Source organism: Cygnus atratus, chromosome 5 (genome assembly GCF_013377495.2).
Source record: "Cygnus atratus isolate AKBS03 ecotype Queensland, Australia chromosome 5, CAtr_DNAZoo_HiC_assembly, whole genome shotgun sequence".
Taxonomy (NCBI): Eukaryota; Metazoa; Chordata; class Aves; order Anseriformes; family Anatidae; genus Cygnus; species Cygnus atratus.
The window spans coordinates 28,962,157-28,988,822 of record NC_066366.1 but is presented as its reverse complement, the minus strand read 5'-3'; the positions used below and the strand labels follow the sequence as shown (position 1 = coordinate 28,988,822).

The 26,666-nt window shown below is 44.5% G+C and overlaps 1 protein-coding gene across 6 annotated transcripts in view; it reads right to left on the bottom strand.

Moving 5' to 3' along the window:
• Positions 1-26,246, bottom strand: part of SMOC1 (SPARC related modular calcium binding 1) — a 127,975-nt gene extending 101,729 nt beyond the window's left edge. For 4 of the 6 annotated variants that reach the window (XM_035539737.2, XM_035539739.2, XM_035539735.2 and 1 more), the window contains exon 1: positions 25,940-26,188. In XM_035539737.2, coding sequence (XP_035395630.1) covers positions 25,940-26,065 — 126 coding nt within the window. In that variant the 5' untranslated portion in view covers positions 26,066-26,188. Of the gene's footprint in view, positions 1-25,939 lie in introns of all 6 variants that reach the window. The other 2 variants (XM_035539743.2, XM_035539738.2) reach the window with 2 other exon arrangements.
• Positions 26,247-26,666: the final 420 nt, after the last annotated feature.

The following is a 26,666-nucleotide window of genomic DNA, read 5'->3' as shown; positions in this document are numbered from 1 at the left end:
TGTCACTGAATATCACAATAGAAGGGCTTACTGCTCATGTGGTACTACCATACTGCTTGAGGTCATAGCAGGCAAGCTAACACACTGGCAGGGAACAGATATGAAGCATCTCTAATCCTTTCTCCCATCCACCTACAACCACTCATGTAGTAATTACAGCACGAGCTTCTCATCTAAACAAGAAGTAAGACACTAGCAAATCATGTTCCCTCACCCTGCTCAAAACTAAGTCTCAGGAAAGCTCTAGTCACTGCAGCTGCAAAGTGCTGCAGACGCCAGGTGAGGTCTGTCAAAAAAAAAAAAAAAGTAGTAGATAGCAACAAGGGCCCAGACCATGGCTGTTGTCATCCACACCCCAAAAAGTAGCTCAGTGATATCTAAATAGTAGCAAGACTATTAGCAAGTAGCAAGACTAGTAGCAAGGCAGAAGCATCCAGCACAAGTAGCTGTCAGGGATTTTCTGGTTGAAGAGTGGCCTGTTCTGAATAGAGGAGAAGGAAAAAAAAAAAAAAAAAAAAAAAAAAGCCACCACCATTCTCCTCTCTCCTCCCCTGCACTCAGCAACTTCAGGCTGAAGAGTTATTCCACGCAGCAGCTGTCTGAAAACACTGAGAAGTCCTACTTTCACCTTAAAAAAAAATAATCTTGACATGTTGAACAATGCATCATCACAATTCTTACAAGCTTCTTGGTCCATATCAGGAGGTAAGAGATGATTGGAGGGGGTATCAAGTCTGACAGAAACCCAGTGAAATTCAGCCATACAAATAGGAAGGGAAGAATTAGCAAAACTAATTTTATGTTGCTTGATAGGACTCCAGGCAGATGCTAAGTCAGTTTAGGGCAACCGCGACCCAATAGAGAATGTCTGTTTTGATTGAAGAAATCGGGCTGACAGTCACGTAAGAATTGGATTTATAGGTGCACAAGAAATGGCTGCATACCTGGCCTAGCTACAAGATTTCACCAACCCTTGAAAATTTAGATGTGTCTACTAGTGAAGACACTAGTGTGACTGAATCAGCTTATTATTGTCGGTCTTGGTTTTGGCTGAACCTTGCCATGGCTAGCGGTACCACACGTTTCTCTACTCAAATCTTTTTGTATCCAGACACTGTTTCTCACTCTTGGCCTTTGCTCCCTTTCAATTCTCACCCTCTTAGATTCAGAGAGGTCCTATATGTTTAATCAGCTCTCTTCCAGTACCTACTTGGAAAACACTGAAACCTTTGAGAAAACCTTAAGTTATCTCTGCTCCTCCCAGCTGAAGTGTGTTGACTCTTGTGCACAGAAAGACCATCTCCATAATCAACGTCAAAAGATTCTTCTTTAGCAATTACAGTCACATCTTGGAGATACAAGTGTTGTTACCAGCTCATGCACCAAGCATCTTCCTCAAGGGTTTATTCACGTGCCAGGCTGCTGGTTCATTCCCACCCCTCATCATTGTGCCAGCTCCTCCCCTCCTTCTCAGCTTGCCCAGCTTCCTAAGACCTCTCTCATCCCAGTACCTTAAAAACCCATACAAATTCTTCAGCCAATTTCTTATTCAGAATGCAAGCAAGTAGTAGTAGGAAGTTATTAAACAAGCCCTCAAAAGCCCTAATTGTACTCAGTAATCCTGCTCAATCTCTGGATACTACTTCAATCCCCAATCCTCTTTTACTGGTTACAGCTCAAGTAATTGAGCTATATATTCCAGCCAGCAAATTTCTTTGTTTTCACTAGACTCCTGAATCCAGGCTACAGAGAAATAAGTCAGTTCAACGTTGCCCTGTTTTTGATTCATCAAGCCAGATGACAAATTACAAATCCTGAAAGCAGATTTTATTTTCATTACTTTTCAGTGGCAGGGCAAGATATCCGTAGCCTTGTTTCCCATCCCATCCCTAACATGCCTGTGGCTATCACCTAGCTGTTGGCCACTTGGCAGGGAAGCAATAACTCAGTTTCTTGCAGAGATCTTCAGAAGCACCACACAATATCATTACATTTAAATATCAAGACAGTGCCGACAAAGCATGAGCACTGCCTAAAATAAAGTGGAGTAGGAAAGAGCAAGAAAAAATACAAACTCAAATTATCCTCAAGAAAACACAAAATATCTGAAAACAAGAGTAAGCCATCCTGCAGAGAACCCATCTCCAGATTCAGCCTCCCTCCCCACGTACCCAGAGCCTGCTAAGAGCACAGGTATACTACAACTTGCACAGGACTAGGACTCTCTGCAGTTCCCAAGTCTGGCTGTGAAGTCTCTGCCAAGGAGCTTCCTTCTTCCCTCTCCCCCCACCGCTGGAATTTCCTCACTTCTCAGCAGAGCCCAACACAAACTTCTTAGAAAAGTTTGCAGGGTAATTTAGTCATCGTTAATCCCTAGGAAAAAAAGGAGGGAAAGTTTCAATAGGTAAAGCCAGAGCCAGATTTTGAACACCTGTGAGCAAGGTTTAAAGGGAGGGAAGGTCTAAAGTTTGCACGCAAAGAAGCTGACAGCAATATTTGGCTCCAGGACGCAGATTTATATCCCTTGCTTATTTCATCATTCTCCATGTCCCTACCCAGAACTGGATCCTGCTACAGAGTATGAGGACTGCCTCGGAGCAAACAATTCCAGCTGAGCACTGTTCTTAAAAGGGAGTCACGTCAAGTCCTCTAAATCAGATGAATCCCAGGTTTGCAGGCAACAAATGGTCTTCTGTGCAATATTTTATAAGAAAGCCTTGAAGCAGGACCTGTGTACATCTTTGACTATGGAAAGAAATTTCTTCGGAAGTGCCAAAAATGTAAGTATAGGTCCTTAAAAACTTGTTTCTGAATGATTTCCGAAGGAGCAGTAAACAAAGCTGGAGGGGTGCTTAGTGGAGTGCCTAGTCTCTCTCCCCAGATCATACCAAGCACTAATGACACCTGCCTCAAACATTTTTACTCAAACTAGTTCTCTCTCAACGGGCAAGGTCTGAAGGCGTGCAACACTTCAAGTGGCTAAATGATTATTAAAAAAGCTCAGCTGAAGTGAGAAGAGATCACCCCAAGGAACACAAACACAACATCCTCACAGAAACTGACTACAACTAGCATGAATTTAGAGAAGATTTTTGTTTGAAGGTGGTTGTACTTCACAGGATAATTCATTTCAGGGGCCTGAACATCCTGTGGAAATGATGGCAACTCTGATTTCTATATTTCTATGCAGAAAGGAGCTCTTGTCCAGCCCTGAGGGCAAATCAAAAAGGCAGCAATAGTATGTCTTCTCCAGAACAGCACCCTGCAAGGATAAGAATCTAAAAGACTTGCTTTTTTAGCTCAAAAATCAGGTTACTTTTTATAGGAGGATGCATAAGACAGTATCAAGTCTTTGCAACATTTTATGTGCTTGATCATACTGTTTAATGGGTAGCAATTCACCCAAATTGATTAGAGGCATAGTAGGTACATAGCAATAACAAACAAAAAGCATACCAAGAAGTCACTAGCTAATTAATCCTGGTTTTCCTCTTTTTTTTTTTTTAAATTTAAACAGAAGTCTGCTTTAACAACATAAACAGCTTAAGATAAGTATTATTCGCAGATAAAATTATTCACACATAGTACTGAACAGTTCAGGCAGAAAGACACCATTAGTGGTTTGGGGTAGCTCTACTGGTGCTGTTCGTACCAGGGGACAGATCTGTGATGACTAGATGACACCAAACTGCTCACCTCCACCTCAGCAGTTGTTAGCCAGGACTCCCCAAGAAAACGGAGTCAATACACATGGCAACAACTACCCAAAGGCAGGTGTACCCGGACGGATTCATGCAGGCAATGCACAGACAGGTTCACTTCAGCTAGCCTGTGACTTCCAGCTGTCATCTTGTCCCTGGGCATCTCGCTCCATTTTCTATTTATAACCATTCCCCCAGCATAACTGTACTTTCTGATAAAGTTTGCTTCCTTCAGATGTACTGACTAGTGAGCCATGTATTTGCATACATGGACATCGTTTAAGGGTAATGCAAATGTTTATCCAAATATAGAAAGTACTTTCATTTTTTCCCCAGAGTCAGATATTAAAGAATTAAACCAGTAGATAGTCGCACAGAAGGCAATCCCCGTAAGAAATTACACAGCAACAAGGAAACTTAACAAGGGAATCAGTCTGAAACTTTTCCATCAGCTTGCTTGTGGGAGGAGTTATTCGTATGGTCACTCTTAGTAGAACTTCTCACCTAGCTCTAGACTTTCTGCCCCACACACTGAACCATCTGCACCGTGTTTGAGGGCTAGATGAATGTGTGTCCTAACCTGAGAAAAAACAGGGTTCTTAAGTCCACCAACCTCTTCAACTTACCAAGCTTACGTTCTTATCAAGAAGAGCAGAATGATGTTGTCTGAGAAGGGTACGTTATTTAGACTAATGTAACTGGAACACCAGAGAAACCCTGCAGCTTTTGGATGTCTTAAGAACTATTTTACTTGGTGATAATAAGTGGCAGTAGCTTGGTAGTCTAGGCTCAGAGGCTAAGCATCAACAAGAAGCTTCAACTCTGCATACCACCCTGCTGCAAGTGAGCATTTTAGGAAAAAGCACCACATTCGCAAAGAAAACTTGCAGCAAAAACTGACCATCAGGAGCAATACTGGCAGAGCTTTAAAGGACAGCAGGCAGAATGTAAAAGGCATATAACATCAAATGAAATCCTAGTACAAAAGTTGCTGAATATTTAACTGTGAAGGTCCCTCCTAATACTGCATGAGTTTTTCTAATAATGCTCATCAAAAAGGCTGTTTTAGTTACTCCCATCTCTAGCCAACCCAAATATGGTTTATCAGGAACAATCTCTATCTGGTCGAGTCTTTCAGTCTGAGTCTCTTGTCCATGATCTTCTGTAAGATTTCATTCCTTGCACTTCACAATAAAGAGGAAACAATGCCAAAAATAAGCCTTTTTCCTCCTGAGATATTTTAGAAGCAGGGAGGACAGCACATCTAGTGCCAAGACAGCTCACAGATAGCATCACGCTCCTACCTCTTACCTCCCTCTGCTCCATAAGAACTGCTACATGGCAAGCATCCGCTTCTGCAACAAACCAATACAGCAATTAGCATGAATTCTGTTTCAGACACTTAATGCTTATAAATACACAGCCCAGAAAAACTGAGGAATACAGAAAACAGCAAGAGACAAGTGCCATTTCAAGCATTCTTAGATAACTTCTGTCAGGACTCTTCAGCTGGTAGTCTTTGGGACTGGCTGCAATCCGCAGGCAACTGAGCAATCTCTCGCCACTCAACAAGCCTACCCTTTGCACCAGGGCCCTGGGTGCTGGAGCATAGTGTTGAGGGACTGGGCAACTTCTACTTAGATAACAGTTTTTTCCTACTGAGCACGTTCCTGCTCTTAAATTTAAGTGAGGACATACCTGACCCTGTAGTGTAGCTTATGCCAGGTTTCACTGAAATGCGGGGGTGATACTGGAAGACTTTCTTCCACGCCGTTGCTAACATGACGCAGACACCCCAGATATTTCCGCTCTTGTTTGAACTTTAAGGCAGGGATTCTCCCAGGTGCTGCACAATATTTGAGCAATATAATTTAGGGTCCTGTTTAAGAACAAGAATGGCCAGGATCCCACCAAATGCAGCAGGATACATACTTGGCTGCATCATACGAAATAAAGACTTATTAAAAATATCAGTTTAAAACATCACCTGTTCATTTGGCCTAGCCTGAAAACATTCTTCATTAACTGGAAATTGCATTAGACATTGCCAAACAGCTGTTTAACAGGGATATACTGTAAGCATGCTGTGTAGCTTCAGAGGTTTTGCACTTCTAAGACTTCTTTTTGTCTGTGGACTAGGGTGTATTTATCAGGAAAAGAGCTCCACCACATACCTGTAAGGCAGGCACTATTCCACTCTGGGTGAAGAGCTTCAGAAATGGTCAAGTTCACAAAACAAGCCAGCAGAAGATGAAACGAGCACAAGCTACCACCATTCTCCAGACACTCTATGCATGGAAAGCTACTCTCCCCCCAGCCTCTGGCCATGTTTATAGTTACTCGCCAAAAGCACATCCAAGGCAAGGGCACAATAATGCATCACTGGGGTGAGAGGGAGCATTTAGTTAACTCCTGGTGCCTGGAGCTCTTACCTCTGAGCGATTACAGCTGTGAAGGAAGCACAGGCTCCACTTACAAGCAATGTTTTTAACTACAGAGAAACACTTGCTGATGCAGCCTGGCTACCTAACACAGGAGGTGGATGAACAACATGGAGAGAGGTGAATGAAGCTGTGCTGCTGTTCTAACCTCACCAGTGCAGTGAATGCCATTCAACAGCAAAGAGTTAAGCAAGAACCTATCACTGCTCTTGCAGATGGCTTCGGTGAATACCGCTCCAAGGACAAGACAGACCAACACTGTGCGTGGTGTGAGGTCTTTTACCCACCAAGGAAAGATTAGCTAGAAATACACAAAATGTGGCATGAAAGCTAGAGCTGAGTGAATGCAGGTATGCTTATTGTGGCCTTGCTGAATTGTATGAGATTTTAAATTAGTATATACACAACTTCTCTGAGGCCAGTTGAGTGGAATTTGAGACTCAGACCCACGCACAGTTGTAGGAGTAACAAGCCACGGTTTTTCTTATAAAACCTAGTTATAACTTCATTAGTATCTTACCCAGAGCCAGAAGACATTAACTCTCAGTAGCAAAGTGGCAAGTTATTTCTTTATTAGCCTGCAAGGGCCTGCTCCCCCTCTACAACAGCTGGTACATTCCCCTCAAAGGAAAGGGGTCAAAACAGAGCAGAAATTCAACACTAACCTGATGCTCCAAGTTTGACAGAGAGACTTAGATAGTCCATATAACACTCTGGAGCTTTCCATCACATTTGACATGTTTACTCCTTGTCTGAAAGACTTTTAAATCCTCTTATGTTACCTAATCACATCCTGTGGCAAGCTGAAGATACTTGACATTCCTCCCCTCCCTTTCCCCCACCTTTGGGGCAAGCTCAGAGTAAACATGGCACCAACCCAACCACAGCAGTGCCAAGCACCACGTGGGATCCCAGAGGAGTACCCTGCACCCTCTGAGAGGGTAGTGCAGCACAGGATGTCCAGGCACTGTCCCTTCTATCACCTAACTGGCCTACAAGATAGGAAGCATTGGGAGAGGATGAAGAACAGGTTTATTTTCTGTTCCAACAATGGCACTTCCTCTCAGCTGCAAGTCTGGAAACACAAGGCAGCTCCTTTGTAAAAGAAAAGTCACTCATTCACCTAACTAGGAACTGGAAAAGCATAAGGCTTTTCCAAAGCAGAGGTTTTTCCAAAACAAGCAATGGGCCTGCACATGAAGAAAGGCAGAGACCCCCCCTTCAAATTCTTAATTTAAGAGGGGCAGACAAGAAAAGAGCCAGGAAAAGCAGCCAGTCTAACGTGGCATTGAATTCTCAATAAGGCTCACAGCTTGGCAGATAATTCATTTGGCCTGTTCCTGCCATGCAAATCTGTGGGACAAGCTGCTGACAATCAAGTTTGCTATACTTATGATATGATGAGAAAGATGAAGTGGGACTGCTGCTAACAGCATTTGCTTTCTCAGAGAACTGCATTCAGCTTCTGATAAACCCAGAGTTGAAAATATCAGACCTCAGGCATACACCTTTGTGGGAGATCAACAGCTACAGACATTGATAGACGCACCCAAACCAACTGCTCAAAGCACCTACAGAAGTTGCGTGCCAACTTAGCAACTGCTTGGCCATCTCAGTATTGCTCCTCCGCATCCAGCACTGCAACATCCGAGGTCAGTATCAAACAGGGCTGACAGGATAAACTCAGCAACACATCTGCAATCAAGCATAGTAATCATGATAAAAACAGAAGCTGAAGAGTCTAATTCAGCACTTAATCACTGGAGTACAGACCTGCTGAAACAACGGTTGAGGCCCTCAGAGGATCTCCTCACCTGCTGAATCACAATTCAGTTTCTAGACTTGTGCAGAAGCCTTACGCCTCTAGCTTTACTTATTTCTTATTTAGGCAATTCCACGTTGTAAAAAATGAAGTTGTTAACATCAGCTGAACCCCTCAGAGATGTAGCTGTGCCTGTGCAGAAGCATTACACGGGAAGGAAACGAAACTTTAGCACCAGGAAATACAGAGTGGCAGTAGGCACAAGGGGACTTAACTGCCCCATTGCAGAGACAGCACCCCAAGTTCATTCAGCTTTGCTCTGTTCCTACTGAAGTAAAGGAACTGCTGGACTCTGAGACAGGCAGGATCAGACATGCATTTTGGTAGCTATACATCCATTGTATTAGTGTAGGACAAGGTATCCTTAAAACAACATTCTTACCAAACCTGCCATTTACTTCATGGAAGATTTACTCAAGATCCCAAGCACAGTGAAAGAAAATCCTTCACTTCTTGGGACAAGGCCTTAACATGCTGGGGGAGCACCTTTCAAAGAACATAAGCTGAAAAGAAAAGACAAACCCTATTGCATTTTGGACCCATTTTTGTACATGTTGAAGCTACTTAGGAGTTCTCTAACTTAAAACACAACCTGGGCAGCTTACCAGAACAAAGATTCCCCAGCCTACAAGTGCACGTAGATGTTTGAGACTGAGTCTTCAAACACCAGATGCATAATCCAATCTTTGTTCATTCAGGACAATTTACTAACTACAATTTCCACTGCTTTTATTAATTGCTTCCAAATGTAATTGCTCAATTTCCAGTTCAAAGCACCTTACATTAAGCACTCAAGAAAGCTATCTTTGGGACACCTTATCAGTATGTTGCACACCAGTGTACATACCTCCAACTGGCACAAGTGGCCACTTAATTATATCATTGGTCAGGTAGACAATTCAAGTGGAATTAAAGCATCTAATTACCTTTCCCCAACAACATACTGAATTAAAGTTGAACTACTACAATATTATTAGAAGCCACAGTAAATTTAAAGATCAGATTTAAAGGCAAGAGTCTTGCGAGAAGTTTTGATCTTGAAAGCTCCTTAAGGCAATTTTTCCTTTTGGTAGTAAGCAAGTTCAGACAGCCAATTATTCTGCCCAACACCTTTTTACCTTCTATAGCCACAGAAACATTGAACTTCCCAGGTTTTACTCCTTGAGAGTACAAGGAACAGCTTTAGACAGCACACAGGCATTGGCATTCAGAGCTGAGCAGTTACTTTAGGAGACTAACCTAACTCTTACGACAACATACCCATAGCTGATTTAACAATAGACAACCCAAAGCCCAAACGGTATACCATTGCTGTTGCACTACAGATAAAACATCGTGCATACCCAAAACCATCAGGTTTTACCTCATGTTGCCAATGCAGTTCTACACCATGCAATTCTGGAAGCCTGTCTTGGCTAACTCCCCATTTGAGTCTCACAGTGATTGATTTTCTTTAAACCCAGGCTCTTACAGAAGGGAATACAGAAACTCTTCTGCAGTGAGCTCCCTGAGAAGGTTTATTCCCAGCCTAAAAAGGCAAAAGTACCCCCAGATCTCACTTCTGGAATGCCTGGAATTCTGCAATATTTAAATAATTCGTGTTTGGAAGTATTTCCTGGATGTTTCCCATTGTTCCTCTTCACCCAGTTGCAGCATAGCTGTTTCACCAGAACGCATACCTCCTGCTACCTCTTCCAGCCACAGAGAACGGGAGGTTGGTGTTCTAGGTAACCAGCCTGCTGCTCCTTGCACGGCTGAAGCCACTAGAGGGCATTGACATTTGCTCTGAAGATAGGGTTCAGTGCAAGAGACAGGCCTTGCACTGCACTTTTTAGGGATGTCAGAGACTTTGATGCTGCCTTTCCCTACTCAAAGCCCTTGTCTACTGCTGCACAACTGCCTTAATGCAAGATTTGCACCTTTAGTGTACATCAGCGATTTCACAGAAAGACAGAAACCATATCAACCCACATCTTCTCACCCCTGCACACCACTGTGTACACTGGTCAAGTCTTTGCCGTCTCAGTTCAATTTTCTGGTAATTTGGAAAGCTGACAGGATTTCTGAGCATTCTCCACCCCATTTGCAGACAGCAACACTATCATTTTCCCTTCTAGACTAAGTTAACACTGCTACATGTTCCAGACCTACTTTCCTCATTCTCATCAAGTGCCTTGTTCACAGTTGCAGAGCGAATGCTTTAACGCAGTGTGTTTACATACACGCATGACAGATTTTCACTTTCGCATGCCGCAGACCTAAACAAGGAGAACTGAAGGCCGACTGACACTCCTGCGTTCAGAAATAACAAGCAGCAGATGAGCAGAGAAGCCCTGCGCTCAGCCGAATCATCTCACTGTTCTATTTCAAGCAACTACTTACATATTTGACAACAGAGAATAAAAAGCAGCTGACGAGAACCTTGCACAGGTTGGCCATGGGACTTGAAAGCAAAGGGAATGTAGATGTTAAAAGCCCAAATTAATAAGGGTGCCCTAGCTAGGCTAGATCTAATCCATCACACATACCCAAGGGCTCAGTTTCCTTCCCCTATTCAGACAGAGGCTCTTTTCAGAGTATACGTAGGACCAAGCCCATCCACCAAAACACCTTGAAAATTCATTTTCTAGTGCACTGCATATAACTCTGACAGGTTCTAAGGAGCCACATCACCTCCCCATGTGCTACATCCAGTTTGAAATCAATTGGCCCAGAGCAGCACCCAGCACCATCATAACTAATGATAACCACGTTAATAACCCCGTTATTCAGGGGTGTGTGTCTTGACCCCACAGTGTGGTAAGTGGGAGCACAACATGATGAAGTATGCTGTATTAGAGCATTTCTAGGTAGTCCACCCAGCTCCATGAAGTCTAGGCAATACCCTGAAGAGCTCAGGGGCATGTCTTCTGCAGTTGTTTGCAAAGGTAGGCACCCTTGTGGAGTCCAAAAGTACTTGTTTACAAGTTCAATCTAACCCCCACCACTACACCAGACGTGAAGGGAAAACTGCCTAACAAGCGACGGGACAAAATTAGTTATAATGCCAAGGCTGAGACATACAAGATACCCCAGATCTCTTTTGAAGAGATGTAGAGTTTTCCTTTTTATCAGACAAGTTCTTGTACATAGGTACAATGTTCACTTATACCTACACTGGGAAAGCTCTTCCAGTACAGGATAGAACCAAAGTGCTCCTATGTTAAAAGCAGAAAGATTTGACTTCAGCAGAAGTTAGCCCAGACACCCTTAACTACTCTCAGATTGAGCTGGCCTGCTTAATTTTCACATTTGCAAAGGAACAACAAACCTACTATTGCTTTGAGGCATGCACCATATTCAGTCGGGAATGAATCCTGCCTACCCAGCAAACTTTTAGGCCTTAGCCTACCCTGTCTTAAAAAGGGCAGGAGAAAGAGTTAGTCTTGCTCTTCCTGGAAGGAAAGTTACTTCTCACACGTGTTTCTCACGCACAGAAGATTGCTCTTACACCTGGCTTGAACACCATACCAGAACACTGCAACTCCTAGTACAAATATGGGTAGAGTAGGGGTGTATTGTGTGGGTGGGATTTTTTGTTTGTTTGTTTTAGTAGATGTTAACATTTGTTCCTCTTCTCAGAGACCACAACTCATAGTAGGTGAGTGCACACAAGCTCTGTTTTTGCTAAGGAGATGATCAAGTACAATCATTCTTATACAAGATGTTTGAGACATGTTGGAAGGTAAGCATCTAAAGAAGCAATTTTATCCCCTTGTATATAAAAAGTTGCATGCATGATCCAGTGTCAGTATGTAAAGATTTCTCTGAAATATCAAACCATTTCAATCCCTCATGGGTTGTGGTTTATTACCTAAAAAGACATCAGGAGTACTAGGAGTATATACCTCTTATTTTGAATCTAATGTGTTCAGGTATATACAGCCCAGATTGGTACATCTCCAGCTCCAGCTTTATGACTGGCAAGCAAAATTTCAGCATCAGCTCTGCCGCAGAAGTGAGGTTTCTATCTGGAGTCCGGCAACAGCTTGCAGCAGGCCAAAGCAACCAGTTCACCCCATAGCAAGGAATCAGAAAAGATGCTCAGACATGACCTTGGCGACCCAAACCAACAGTATGGATACAGCATAAATGATGGTTTATAGGTTGAAAAAGCTGTAACAGCCTCCTGTTTTCAGTAACAGGAGTACTCAGCTAAGCTTGTTGCCAGTTGTCCTCAATGGTCAATCTTAGCTCAAGCAGTGGTACTTCTACAGCTGTAACAGAACATTATTTTTCTTAAGTTGCCTTTTTTTTTTTTTTTTAAACTCAAAGCTTGTACTTTCCACTGGATCCTGCCAAATGGCAGCCAGCAATGCAAGAAGGGAAGTAAAATTTTATTGCTGCTTTAAAGCGTAAGGTCAGTAAGTGCTTGTGAATTACTGCAGTGGAATACCCTTCATTAGGCTTTAAGAGATGATTTGATGAAGGCATAAGCCTCCAGATTAAAATGTTACAAGAGTTAGTAGATTCTAGAAAATTTTTAAAGGTTTATTTCTATTCTATTTGGAGACTGCCTGCAACTTACTAATTTCTTGTTGCCCCAGCAAAAGGTCTAATCTAAAAAACAATTAACAAAAAAGGTTTTAGCCTCAAGCAACTAGAAAGTGTTAAGAGAAGTGAAGTTTTAGTCTCTGACATACAGGACATTTCATCAGACAACCTAGGCATTTGAGCAGTAGCTCTTCTCTGAAGCTGCATTCTGTTGAAGTATTCCAGAGTCCTTCCCACCAACAAGCGCAGAGCACTAGCACTATTGCACGGCAAGTTTCAGCACCTGCAACTTGAGCTCTTAAGAGAAAAAAAGTCAGACCTGATTTAATTTACAAGCAAAACTTTGTCATGATCTTCTGCCTCACTGGATAACAGTGACATACCAGCAGAAAGCCTAGCTAGTTCAGGGCCAAACGCACTTGCACCAGGGAGGGAACAGGGGCTTGTCCACAACCAAGGATGCAGAACACCAGAACCAGAAGTTACACAGATTCTCTTTTAAGCTGCTCAGGTTGGAATTTGTCAAGTGTTGTAACATCTGGCATTTCCTTTTCTGGCATTTTGCTTTTCAGAATTATTCAGTACCATGTCCAGCAACAGTACTTCTTCCTCACAACTAACTCTGTGCTGCCTTCCAGAAGGGAAGGATGAAAAGCCAATGTCTAGGTTCAGCTGTGATCTGACTAACTGTTTAAGTGGTGCCCCTATCTTTATCACAACCCCTTTGTATTTTCATCTTTTTCTTCCCCTGCCCTGTTGAGGGGCAGTGAGGGAACACCTTGGGGGAACAGCTGGCCAAGGTCAACCCACCACACCAGCAAGGAGAAGAGCAGAAACTTTTCCACTTTGCAGATTCTATGCACCATCCTCACACTTCAGCTAAGAGCAGCCCTGTGCATAACTTAATACCATCTTGCTTGTTGTTAGAGGTGACTGGTGTTGAAGAAGGCTGTAGCGAGGTGGGGGTTGGTCTATTCTCCCACGTGCCTGGTGACAGGACGAGGGGGAATGGGCTAAAGTTGTGCCAGGGGAGGTTTAGGTTGGATATTAGGAAGAACTTCTTTACTGAAAGAGTTGTTAGGCATTGGAATGGGCTGCCCAGGGAAGTGGTTGAGTCACCGTCCCTGGAGGTCTTTAAAAGGCGTTTAGATGTTGAGCTTAGTGATATGGTTTAGTGGAAGACTTGTTAGTGTTAGGTCAGAGGTTGGACTAGGTGATCTTGGAGGTCTCTTCCAACCTAGATGATTCTGTGAAATACAGGTATAGTTTGAAACCTACAGAAGTTCTTCTTGGAATAAGTGAATAACCCAACCAAGTGAGGGAGCGGAGAAGTGAATCAAGCAATTAATTACATTTAAGTTTAATCTTGTCATAGTGACTGATACCAAGTCACAGGTTCTGAGCTCTCCCTTATTTTCAGGGGAACTGTTGACCTTTCAAACTGATGAAGCATCTGCCTTCTGTTTTTCTTTTCTAGCCTAAAAGCTTGTATTGCTATTACCAGAGCAGATTCCAAGCTTCAACTAAGACAGACACTTGCCAATTGTTCATTCAGTGCTTTACAACTGCCTCTTTAGAAGCCTGTAATGTTTATGGAGTCACTACCATTTGAGTTTTTAAGTGGGTAAGCTTTATAATCTTCCTCAATTTCTACCAAGACCTGTCCCAAAGGGAGAATCACACTTACACGGAATCCTTCTAGACTGTCTGAAAGCAGCATGTCCAACTGACAGAGTTCAGGCCTAGCAACCTCTGCATAGACCACTAGATTTAAGATGTCACCCTATAACACACAGAAAGATTCTCTAGGGCCAGCTGTACATTTTAGCTCTCATCAACAGAGAACAAGATGACATCAGGTACCATCATCTTCCTCCCCTGAAGAGAAATAAAACAGGCACGTTCCTCCCAGAATTAGTCTGGAGCTTCCTGATACCTTCCCTTCACTTCAGGGATCTGAAGCTCCAAGCCAAGTGCTCAAGAGTAACAAGAAGTCAGACAGCAACTAGACAAAGTAAGGGCAGCTAGCAAAAAATAAGGACAGAGACGGTGCATGAGGAGGAAAGTTTTCACTATCCTGAGAAAGAAGTAAGTCCTAAAACCCTATCTCCTGGCTATTTTAAGATTTTAAGAGGTTTCCTCTATTCAGAGCCATCAAATCCTGTATGCCATTTAGTACAGGGCATTAATGAGCAAGTTTCAGTGTCAGCATTTGTAAATACACAGTCTTCAATTAGTATGTTACTGCTGAATCTATTGTTACTTCATTCAGATGCTTTCTAGCTGTGCATAGCACTGGTGTCAATCACTTTACAACACATGAGATGGCAAGAGCATCTTGTATTTTTACATCAGCATCTGCTAGCGGCTTTTGTTTCACTAGCAAGTCACACTACAGAGATTTTAGATAAGTATGGTTCTATCCATCTGAACACTGGCATGAGATTTAACAAGATTATCTCTTCTCACTTGATCCTAATTGTTTGCCTTAGGAAATACATGGATATGCATGAACGTCAGTCTGCCATCTACTAAGAGCTCAAGTGCTTGGCTTAGTTTTTTTGTGGTAATCCCTAGGTTTGCTTTCTAATAAATACTAACCAAAGAGTCAAGCCAAAGATAACACCCTATTTTGTCCTCTTAATCTGAGGTGACCTCATCATGTCTAACAGCAGTCTTCTGGCACCTCCTGAATAAGTGCTTGGATTCCCCACGGTTTCGTGAAAGGTGAAGATGAGGAAAGAAGTGAAAGTCATCTTTAGCTTTTGCTCTGACATGCTGCATTTCACCATTGCACTGAAAAGTTGTTTAAATCTCTACACCTAAGAAGTGTTTATCGAAGTTGAACAAACCAAAGGGAAGCATGTCAGGTGGAAAATGTAGGTGCAGTTTTACTTGGTGTACTTGCCTCAGTGATTTCCGAAGAAAAGCATTATTTCCTGAAGTTGGACTCACCTTTGCCGGAAGGGCAGCTCCAGACAGGGCTCAACAAGAACTACTAAGTTCTGAACTGTCCTCCCACCCTCCTTGCCATGCCTGAACAGAGGCACACAGAGTACACATCTTGGAGGGTGTGGACGTGAGTTTGTCAAAAGTTTGGATGAGGAAAAAGCTAGTCAGAAAGCTTGTGTAAGTAGCTGTTCTTGAGAGGTGACGCTAGCAGTGAGCTGGCTGACTTGGAAGTAGTTATGATCAAGAGTCCCCAGTTGAAGTCAGATGTGGACTTCTTCTGATCATGAAAAGCAGTAATAAGCTAACAGTTGCATGGGACACCCAAGAAAGTATGAAGTTTTGCAGGAAGAACAGTTACTCTGATACAATACCTACCTTTTCTTTAACATAGGGAAAAAGATACGCCTTTGAAACTCAGTGTTCTCTTCCCGTAGCAAAGAGCTGCTGACAGCTGAAAAATAATTTCTATTTAGGACTGTCATTCCCTTGACAGCACAAGTGTTTGTGGTTTTTCAAGTTTCAAGCAAAATCAAATCCTTCTCTTTTAAACTGCATGGGATTTTCCTGCTGAAATCTTCCCATCTATTCTGGGGCTCCTGGGGGAAGTCCCTGGGTTACGTGAAGCAGTTGTGTATGCTTTTTTTGTTGTTTTTAGTTTGCTTTCATGCCAGCAGAACTAGAAGCAATTTTTGGAGCCATTTAGGTAAATTCTTTGAGTTCCAACAGGAAACTAAGAAAAAATAGTTTACTTGTGACACTCACCAACTATTCAAGCTAGATCGGCATCTCAAATTTTTCAAATCAAAATACATTTCTCAAACAACCAGGTCAATTCCAGAGATACTGATGGGCAGGTTTTAAGAACGCACATGGAAATTTACTGTGTCAAGAGTAGCAGATCATTTTCTTCCCACTCAGTTCCAATTTCAGCACCAAAATATGGTTTTCTAGAAAACATGCTGAGCTTTTCCTGAAGTTAACTCTACAAGTAAAATTCAATTTGGAAGTTGGGACTGATATTTTTTCCTATTTACTTCCATGCAAGAATCACAGCAGGATAGCTTCATCCTCCTAGGATAAGAGCCCCTTAACTCATCTGCAACGTCTGTAACGTCTGTCAGTGTTTTAACAGCTATTGTGTGTAGCTTTGTCCTATGGTTGCTTTTACATCCAGACTAGAAATTTTCAAAACTGCTCACTGCAGTATGCTGATGAGCAACAGCTAGCTTCAGTTCCAATACTACTGCCAAAATGCTTCAGGTAGCATCTCGGTTAAGAAATACGCAACTTCTTTCTGTTCCCATTCCAGCTTGTTTGGAACTCCTTCAGGTATCCATGTTTCACATTAAAAATCCTGAAATAGAGATTGTCCTTAGCTCTCAATGAGACAAAGACAAAAGCAGCAACAGTTTACACCCATTGCTTCCAACTCCCCATCCTTTTCACCCTCAAGAGGCACCTATACTAGTGACATCATGGCAAAAACAATTAACTATTTGATGCTCCACCACACACCTTAAAAATAATCCTGATTTTCAGGGTGTACACAACTGGTAGATTATAGACTGATAGAACTGTAAAGTTCAAGAGAGTTCCTACAGTTAGATTTCAACAACTTTGCAAGTTTTAAGAAAGTGACAGGTCAAGTCCAACAGAATACATTTTCTCCTGCCCACACACTGGTTGCTTCAGGGGAACCAGAGAAAGGACAAAACCTGGCAGCTATGGAAAACCAAAGTCTTCAGCTGCCACAGCCAGCAACACCTAGACTGCTTTGGAACCAACTGACCTGCCTCAATGTAAAAGCTCAATCATTTAAAAAAAGAAAGCCACCACCACGTAGTATAACAAAGCACTCTGAGTTCACTGTGAAGAGAATGCTTAGTTCTCTGGAAGTCCCTGAAGATGAGCGTACAAAACAAACTTGGGCTGATGTGCTTCCCGAGAATGAGTTTACCCATCATTACAGCTCTGCTCATTTTGTACATCAGTCTTTTATGGACTTCTACCTTAGATGTATTTTACTTCCAGTAAGTCTGAGAAACGCACATATTAAAATCTGCCTTTCCATTAAAGGTTTGGAGCAGATTATCTGCTGGCATTCCAGACAAACACAATTTTAAAAAGCTACTTTTGTACATCCTCATCAACTATTGCAACACTTGCCCACTCACTCTTAAGAGTAGAGAAGTAAGCCAGAGGCAAAACTCCAAGCAAAATCCCATGAGTTACCATCCTGTATGGTAACTATACTTAAATCAGAAGTAGCTACTTGGCACAGACAGAACCCCCCTTTACCTGGTCAGTATCCACAAACACCAATTCATGTAATATCTTCCACTTGGAAGTCACACACCCAGGAGCTTCTGGCTTTTTAGTTCTCTACTTGCACCTCATTCCACCAAGTATTTGTTTAAGCCTATGTGTGGACTACAATGTAAATCTGCTTCAAAGACATGAGAAGGGAAATGGCTTGATGTACAAACTAGAGTAGGCTCTTTAATCTTCATGCTATTCAAGGGAGTCTATGCTGCAACAAAAGATTATCAACCTACCTGCTTGTGACTAGTATCTGTGTCTAGTAAACAGAGAAGCAAGATCTAGAGATAGTGTACATCTGAATGTCTTCTCTAGGCATATATCCCTGTTGTACATTAAAAGGATACCACTAACCTTACCAGGTGTTTTCACCTGAATATGCTTTCTTATCTACTTGATTTCTGCTTCACTCCCCCTCCATACCAGCCACGCTGTGCTTCTGTAGCTCAAAGAACAGACGTGAGTCCTCTCAGTTTTCATGGCTGCTGTAGAACATGACAGTTATCTTTATGTTAAGATTGTGTTGGATGGTTTAAAGTTGCTGCAGTGTCAAACCCTAAAGCACTACAGTTAAAACTGAAGGATAAGATCTCATATTTAACCAAAGAAAAACAGTTCTTAACCAAGTATGCTGAACTCCACAAAAGTATACAACATGCACTACCCCATGCCTCATAACAAGCACAAACGTAGCAACTTGGCTGGTGGACTTCTCATGAAAAGACGGAGCATGGCTTCCTTGAGCAATTTAAGTGACTGATCTCGGTCATGGAACATAGAAGAGAACAGGGGTGGATAACATTTTCCACATTCCTTCTAGTCTGTGACCCAGCTAGTGGTAATTGGGGACTGGTAGCCAAGAGAAACTCTGAAACCAAATCTGCCCACTAAGTGTTTGGAAGTCCTCCCCATTTGAGGATCAGCACTTCCCTCCGGATAGGATTCCAACTGTCATTAACTAGACCAGTGGCCAAGAAAAACCTCAGGAAAGAAAGCTATTTCATCTGTCCTACTTCCCCATCTTCCTTATTCCTTTGTGCCTTCCCCTTCCACTTCCTATGATACTTCCAAACTCACCCTTTTCATTGTAACACCCCTCCACTCCCAGCTTTAATCAAATGCCTCGTGTTGCAGACCAGCAGGCTTCTTCCCCTCTGAAAGGTAAGGGGAAGTGGGAAGTGACATTCATTGCCATGAGCCTCTGAACACGGAAAGCTTACGTCAGGCCAATGCTCTTCCAGCAGCAAATCAAATTTTAACTTTAGAGCTAATATGCTGCCATGTAGCCTACTCAGCCAGTCTCAGTGGGCTCAGTCTAACCTACACACAAAGACTGATGAATGCCAACAGACTGCTTCTTTCTCCCTAGCTAATGTCAAGATGTTTGGGGGCAAGGCAACCCAATTTACAGAACAATGGCACATGGCTTTGGTTTGTACTAATGAACAGTGCAGTACTCTGTTGTGCTTACCCACATAAGTACTGCCCTGCTCACATTCATCCATGTTCTTCATCCAGAGGCCGTAGCTGCTCCATAGAACTCCAGCTCCAGCCCAGGTGATCACTCAGGCAGGACACCAATGGCAGAGCAAATTATCTGCCTAACACTTACCAGTTCCTGCATGGCTTCCTCCACAGCTTCCTCCACCTGCATGGAAGAGTCTGCCAGCAGCACTGGTGCGTTGCTTGTCTAGGCTTTGCTGCCAGACTCTACTTGACAAACACCCAAGCCAACCTTTAATGGTATAGCCTCTGTTCCTCCAGTAACTAGTATTTCCCTATCTCTAGCCACAGGTGCTTCCCCTCAAGGTCCAAGTTTGCCCTCATTTCACACCTACCCCTCACTTCCCCACTGCACAGCTACGTGCTGCTCCAGGTGAGAACACCTGTCAGTGGGCTCTCAAAAGCAGCTGGCTCAGCCATGAGGCAGTGGGAGGCAGAAACACACAAACCCAGCAGACAAGCACGTCCTCCCAAGCAGGCTACAGATGGGAGACCACCAGGGCAGAGACTGACAGCGCAAAGAGCTCCAGGCTTATGGAGGTTTCGACACCCCCTGCTCTGGAAACAGAAGCACTACTGCCTCTGAGGAGCTGCCACAGGGGACATCAGGCCAAGGTCCATCCCTCCTGGCTGCCCCGGCAATCTTGGTCTTCACAACATCCAGTCAGGTGCAGACCAACACTAAGGCTACCCTGGAAGGCTCATGCAGACTACAGCAAATCGCTTCACGCACCAAAGCTGGTTTCCTCCATCTTACCCCTCCTTGCCTCTTAGGGACGTGCTTGCAGTGTGTAGGGCTCATGCCCAGCTAGCACAGGCCTCCCTCAGAGCACTTTGTGTAGGGGAGCACAAGAGCATTTGTTTGTTGTTTCCATTGTGGAACAGGCAGCATTTATGAATGCCTCTATGCAAGGCAATGTTTCCCTCAAATGAGGGGATGATTCTTCTCAAATGCTCATGAATATAACCACCACCATCTACGGTGTTACTGAGGGATCTAAGCTGTATCAGGAGCCTACTGTGCTAAGAAAAGAGCAATCCCTGACAGGAGTCACGAGCCCAATTTCAAGGCAAGGTCTGGTCCTGAGAGAGCTGACTTGGGTTGACTGCTCTCAGACTGAAGAGCTGCCCATAGCCCACACAAGGCCATGCAAAAAAAGGACTCCTTCGTACAGCAGGTGGTTATTTCCACTGCTTTGAGTGGAAGCTTCACTCTGGTGTGACTAGCTATGCCTTCCTTCAGTTTCTCTCCTACAGCTATGAGGCCTTGCAGAAAAGAAGGCAGAGCTGATTCTCACACAGCCACCACCAGAAGGGCCACAGTGCCAGAACACACTGGCAGTGAAAGCCACAGCATGCAGAAGGCTTCACATACAAGCTGCTGACCTCAAACACCAACTGCTACTGTGAGCCTGTCAGAAGAGGGAGACAGTTCCATACACTGTCATCCCAGATCCCAGTAATTTCTCTGTGCAGGCAAACATTTCACACCAACACCACATGTTACCCAGAAAGCTCCAGCACAGAAGTGATTCACTTACAGCAATGGTAGCCTTGTAGCGTTTGGGCACAAACCTAGTGAATGGAAAAGCTTCTCACAAACAAGCATAGAAGACTTACAATCCTACCAGTTCAGTGACAGTAAAGATGTAGTCTAACAAGAAAGAAAGCTTCACAGCTCAAGGTGGAAGTTACACCTTTTGCTTCTCTGCCTGAACTTCACTTGAGAACAAAGCAGTGAGCTATCAGCAGCGCACATTAAACTTGGGGCAAGCTCTGCTGTATTGCTAGGTCCCTGGACATTGTGTCACCAGAGAGACCATGTGGAAGCCACCAGTGAGGCTCCCAAAAGGAAGCCCTCATGTTTTCACACAGGCAGCTAAGTCCTACAGCCAGTGCAGCAGCCCTCAGACTTGAGGGCTTAGCTTCAGTTTCACCTGTACTGCCTCAGTGTTCAGCCTTTAATGTCAGCATAAAGTTTATTGTATAACACTTAACTGTATTGTCAGATGTATGAGTCTCAGAAGAACTGGGGATTCAGCAGCCAAGTAGGAGATAAATGGGTTTTTGTTTGTTTGTTGTTTTTTTTTTTCCCGACAAAGTGATGTCGCAATTAGTTTTAGATGGCAGGATAAGAACATCTAAGATATTTAAACATCAGTATTAATATTACAGCACTACTGTACCACTGAAATGAAGTTTACAGTCATCTTACCAATTGCTTCAGGCCATCTAGAAATAAAAGCAGCCAAGAAAGCATCTGCTCTGCACTGATGGTTGTGAAGATTACCTTAGCACATGACTAGCGTTAGAAACTTGAAAACTTGTCCAAGAGGTTATCATTGCAGATGTTCCAGAGCTACAGAGCTTGCTACCAGCGCCAGCAGAAGTACACAAGCAGTTTCTTTCTCTGTACCAAGTCTCTTGCTGGCCAGAAATCTTTCATTAGGAGCAGAGGTAATTAACATGAGTGAAATATTCTTAAAGCCAACTCAGAAGCTCAGGTAGTTAAAACACACTAAGACTACACAGAACAAATTGTATCCTACAGTGCTTTCTTGGTTAGAACAGGACTCACTGTTCTAATAGTAACATATTGTAATGTAATTTTTAATACTTCTCCACACAAGAATGAATCCTGTTCCTCAACACAGCTGCATAATTTATGAAAAAGCACATCAGATCAGCTTCTTTGGTAGTTTGCAAGGAATTAAGCTATTTAACATTAAAGACCCAAGTACAAACAAGGACAGGAAGAAAAAACATTGCTATAGCTCCACACATAATTACAATTCCTACTTAGGCAAGAAAAACTACCACCCAACCAAAACAGAGTATCTATAACCAAAAGCTATGCATCACAGACAACAAATCTGTCCTGCTAGGGGACACTTCTCTAGGCACTTGCCTTTGAGTACTTATTCCTTCATTAAAATGGAAATCCCTCCAACAGTAAAAATATCTGAAACATTAAAATGCTTCAGCTGTTAAGTAATGGCTTGACCCTTGCAATGCAATGATGTAAGCTCAAACCATAATTCAGTTATTGAAAACCCATTCTAAGTTTCACTCTTTTGTTTTAGATCTCCTTTATATATAGCCCTTTGCTTTGTATTTTTATTGTATGTCCTTCTCTCATTTCTTCCTACCATGAAGGAAAACATTCTCCCTAGGTTTAGTAGAGCATACCTAAAGACACCTGCTCTGCAGAGCCCTTATGGCGGTGCTGCAGTGAGAAGACAACACAATACAGGCTCCTCAGCACAAGCTGCCATGCTCCTTACTCCTCCAGAGGGAATGGCAATGCTGCAAGAGCCTTTTCAGCACTTTTTACTGCGGTCCTTATGTGGGGTTTTAGCTAGTAACCAGCTGCAGCAGGGAGTTTGCATTGTTCTGTGCCACTCCAGCTAATGCTTTGGAACCTGTTGGATCCTTCACTGTTTTATTGCCTACTACCTTCCCTTTACAGCAGCACTAAACTTGAAGGTTTCCCCCTACCTCCAACCAGCATTCCTTTCAAGGAGGGATATGGCACGTTTCCATGCATGAAACTAGGACAAGAATTTAGTGAGTGCCCTCGCTTCCCATTTCTTAGTCCTATTCAGTCACTGGGGATACAGAATTTGAATTTGTCTGCCACAAATTCAACCCTGTTCCTAGGACAGCTTTTGACTGCTGCAGTCATGTTATACTTCTGCAAGCACCCACTATTTTCCTGTTTTAGTTTTCTTGTTTTTTGTTTTTGTTTGTTTGTTTGTTAAGCCACTAATGGAGCACATTCATGATGGTCAGGAATTGGCCACAAAAAGAAAGGGACATACAGGAAACGTAGCTCTGTCTTTCTGTATAGAAAGATATCTTTCTGAACTAGAAAGATAGAGGACACAATTCATTGTCCAGATGGAGGAAAATAGGGCTTAGCGGCACAATCTATTTAATCTGCCATGAGAGAGCACTGCTCAAATTCATCACACAGTAGCAGATGCAAGAGCCAGCCCAGTCAAGCTCCCCATCTTTGCAAGTCAAGCTGTGGGGTCAAGGAGGAGAAATGGCAAGACTTGTCTTGTCACACAATTCCAGATTTCATGCCAGCAGAGAGAAAGAGGCATGAAGGAAGGGAATATGAATAGAAAGTCAAGCCTGATTATCTTTTTCCACATGGGAACATTCTTCAGACAGGCATTTTCCAAATGTAGTCAGTTGATCACTTGCACTGTGCTCTTCAGACCTACAAGAGTACAAATGATCAAGCAATCCCATAACAGAGCAGACAATTTCTTTGAGTCTGTCAAGTGAGGAAGAAAAATCATAATAGCCCTGGACTTTCAAGTTATTTCCAGGACACCCAAGACATTAGACTTACTGTGGAGTTTTACTTGGAACAGTTACTAACTGTCAGTGGGCACAGCAGGCATACAAAAGTCAGATGTTGCCCACAGGTCACTGATACTTCCCAAGCCCAAATGCTTCATGTCACTGCTCACAGTTTCACTGTAGGAAGAAACATCAAGCTTTGTACAACTTTTGAGAGCCAGAAGTACCTCAGCAGCCCAGTGGATATCACCTGCTCTTGTAATTTACCTTGGTATCCACACAATCATCTCACTTCATCTGAAAGTTTGATCCTGCATTGGCACAAGAAATACAGATCTCCCCATTCTCTGTGCTACCCTTAAATGTTCATCATTTTCTGCAAGTCGTAATTCTGTGCTTATGCATTCAGTGACACTGCTGGCTGCCTAGGTTAGCAGCAACACTGCTATAGTAAGAGGGAAATGCAAAAGAGAAAGATCAAAAACTTGTTTCAAACATTACTGCTGCTCATTTAAACTCACTGAGAAGGGCTGGTTCAAAACTACTGTTTGCCTTTAAAAGCAATCAAACTTGCACACATTGTAGTTCTAGTGCTCACTGTACAGAAGAGAAAGAGTAAGTATCACACCTAGCAACTGAATGCCTGCAGGATTAGTCCCCAGAACTACCACACTGACCTCACAGGTCAGGGAGGGTTCCTGAAGGGAAAATAGTCTTGATCACAAGTCCACATGAGAAACAGTGATGTAACGTGGTAGGCATCATTAAAAAAAAAAAAAAAAAAAAACTAGGAATAATTAAGAATTTTCTTGCTCGAAGTATGGCATCTTTACGCTAGTAACAGCCTTACTGGCAATGTCTAATCACTAGCAGAGATGAAGCTCAGGGGTTATCAACACGATTGCAAATGAGTAGGCCAAGTTCTCCATCTTTGCGTGCACATAGGCAAGACACTTGGTGGGTGAGAAGAGAGGCTTCACCTGTGAAACATCCTGGAAGTCCATGGCCTCCCACTAAAAAGCTTATAAATTAAAACATCAAGGCAGATCCTTGTACAGAACTGTAGACATTGGTGCTCAATTCAGCTGACGTTCTCCTCAGTTATGAAGGGGATAATACCAAAGTTGGTTCACTGATTTCAAGCAGTAAGTAAATCAGTAGCCCCTTGTATTTGTTGTTCCACTCTCCTGAAGCAGTTCCCATTCCAAAGATGACACAACACAGGGACCAATTAAACTGCCTTGTAAAGTACAGTGTATAAAAGTGGCCTATATGGAAACTGTTTGATAGGCAGGCTCATTGTGCAATTATGCACTGCCAATAGGACTTTTCATTTTGTTCTTTGTTTCTTGTTTCAACTGCTCCTCATTAAAGCATTTAGATACCGGTGCTTATTCAGGGCCCTAGTCACCTAGCTAGATGCTTAGTTATCACCTCAAAGCTCCTCTCAATACAGCACCACTCCAACTTTGAGCTTTAGGCTCTGTATCAGGTCATACAGATAGATGCATAAGCACCCTTACGGTTCCCCATCCTCCAGAACAGGTCCCCAAGGATTTATGGCACACACTAGATCTAATTTGCCACTTTCTAATAGCTGCTTGTTACACATCTGGCCATAAAAGAGGCTGCATGGTGCAGCTAAACACAGGGACACCAGCGCAGCCACAGCTCTGAGAAGCGTTTAATTGCCATCATGGTCAAATAGCAGCTCTATTTAAAAGCTAGACCATTGCACCCGAGTCCCTTATTGTTATATTCTGTCTGAGTCGGGATTCCAAAGGCTTCTGATCTTGCCTAACCATGGTTGAAGTTAATTAAGCACTACATTTCATAACGTTCAGACCGATGGGACAAGAATGCACGCGGTCAGCCCATCCAACACGCCTGCAGAGATCGAGCTTTCCCACTTACCCAGGACCACGTCCCTGTGGCAGTACTGCCTGCGGAGCAGCTACCGGCCTGCTGCCCTGTGCCCGAGGGCTCTCCTGCGGGCGGATGTCCGTGGCGGTGCTGCACTGGGAGGACCATATTTAGAAGAGATGCTGGGCTCCCCCAGGAGCACGGGAACAGCTTGCTAAGTGAAACGAGCAGCCCCAGCAAGCGTCAGGCATTGTCACATTAAAAAAGCACGGAGCCAGCCTCCGGCAGGGAGCAGCCCGGGCCGGAGGCACCTAGCCGTACTGCGGGCACCCCGTTAACCCCCCGGGGAGCGCGGACCCAGCCCCACCGCCACGCCGGGCACAAAACGAGCGGTGCGGGAGCGCGGAGCCCGCCCGAGCCCTTCCGCGCCCAGCCCCGGGGGGCTCGCACCGGCGGCGGGGCGGCCCCGGCGGGGAGCGGGGCTCACTTACCCGGGGCCCCGCGGCTCGGTGCCCGCCGCCCTGGGGCAGATGCGCCGGCAGCAGCAGCAGCGCCAGCAGCAGCGGGCGAGCCCCGGCGCTGCGCCAGGCCGCGGGCAGCAGCGGCGGCGACGGCATCGTCCCCTCGGCGGCGGCAGCGGGGTGGCAACAACGGGACGGGGACGACGACGGCGGCGGGGCTCGGCGGGCGGCTGTGTGCGGGCCGGCGGGGCTCGGCTGCGCCCCTCCCGCGGCGGCAGGTTCCCCGCCTCGGCCATGGGGATGCCCGTTATAAAGCCGCGGCCGGGCGGGGCGGGGCCGGCCCGCACGCCCCGCGCCGCGCACCCATGGCAGCGCAGCCGCCGCGGGACCGGGCCAATGGCGGGGCGGCGGCGGAGCCCCCCCGCGCCCCGCCCCGCGGCCGGCCGTGAGGCGGGCGCCGCAGGTTGGCGGCCGGGGACGGGCCCCGAGGTCCGGGCGGCGGCACCTGAGGGGCCGGCCCGCAGCCCCGCGGTGACAGCTGAGGGGCGGGCGGGCGGGCCCCGGGAAGGGCCCCCTGCCGCCCGGAGCTGGGGGGGACCCGCTGCGGGTCTCCCTCGGGACATCCAGCCCTTGTGGGACCGCTGTGTGGGAAGCCGCCCGCGCCTGGAGACCCCAGGCTGTGGAGGCAGAGAGCAGTGCCAAGCCTCTGCCCACCTGCCGGCTGCCCTGGGGACCCTCGTTTTGATGAGTTTGGTTG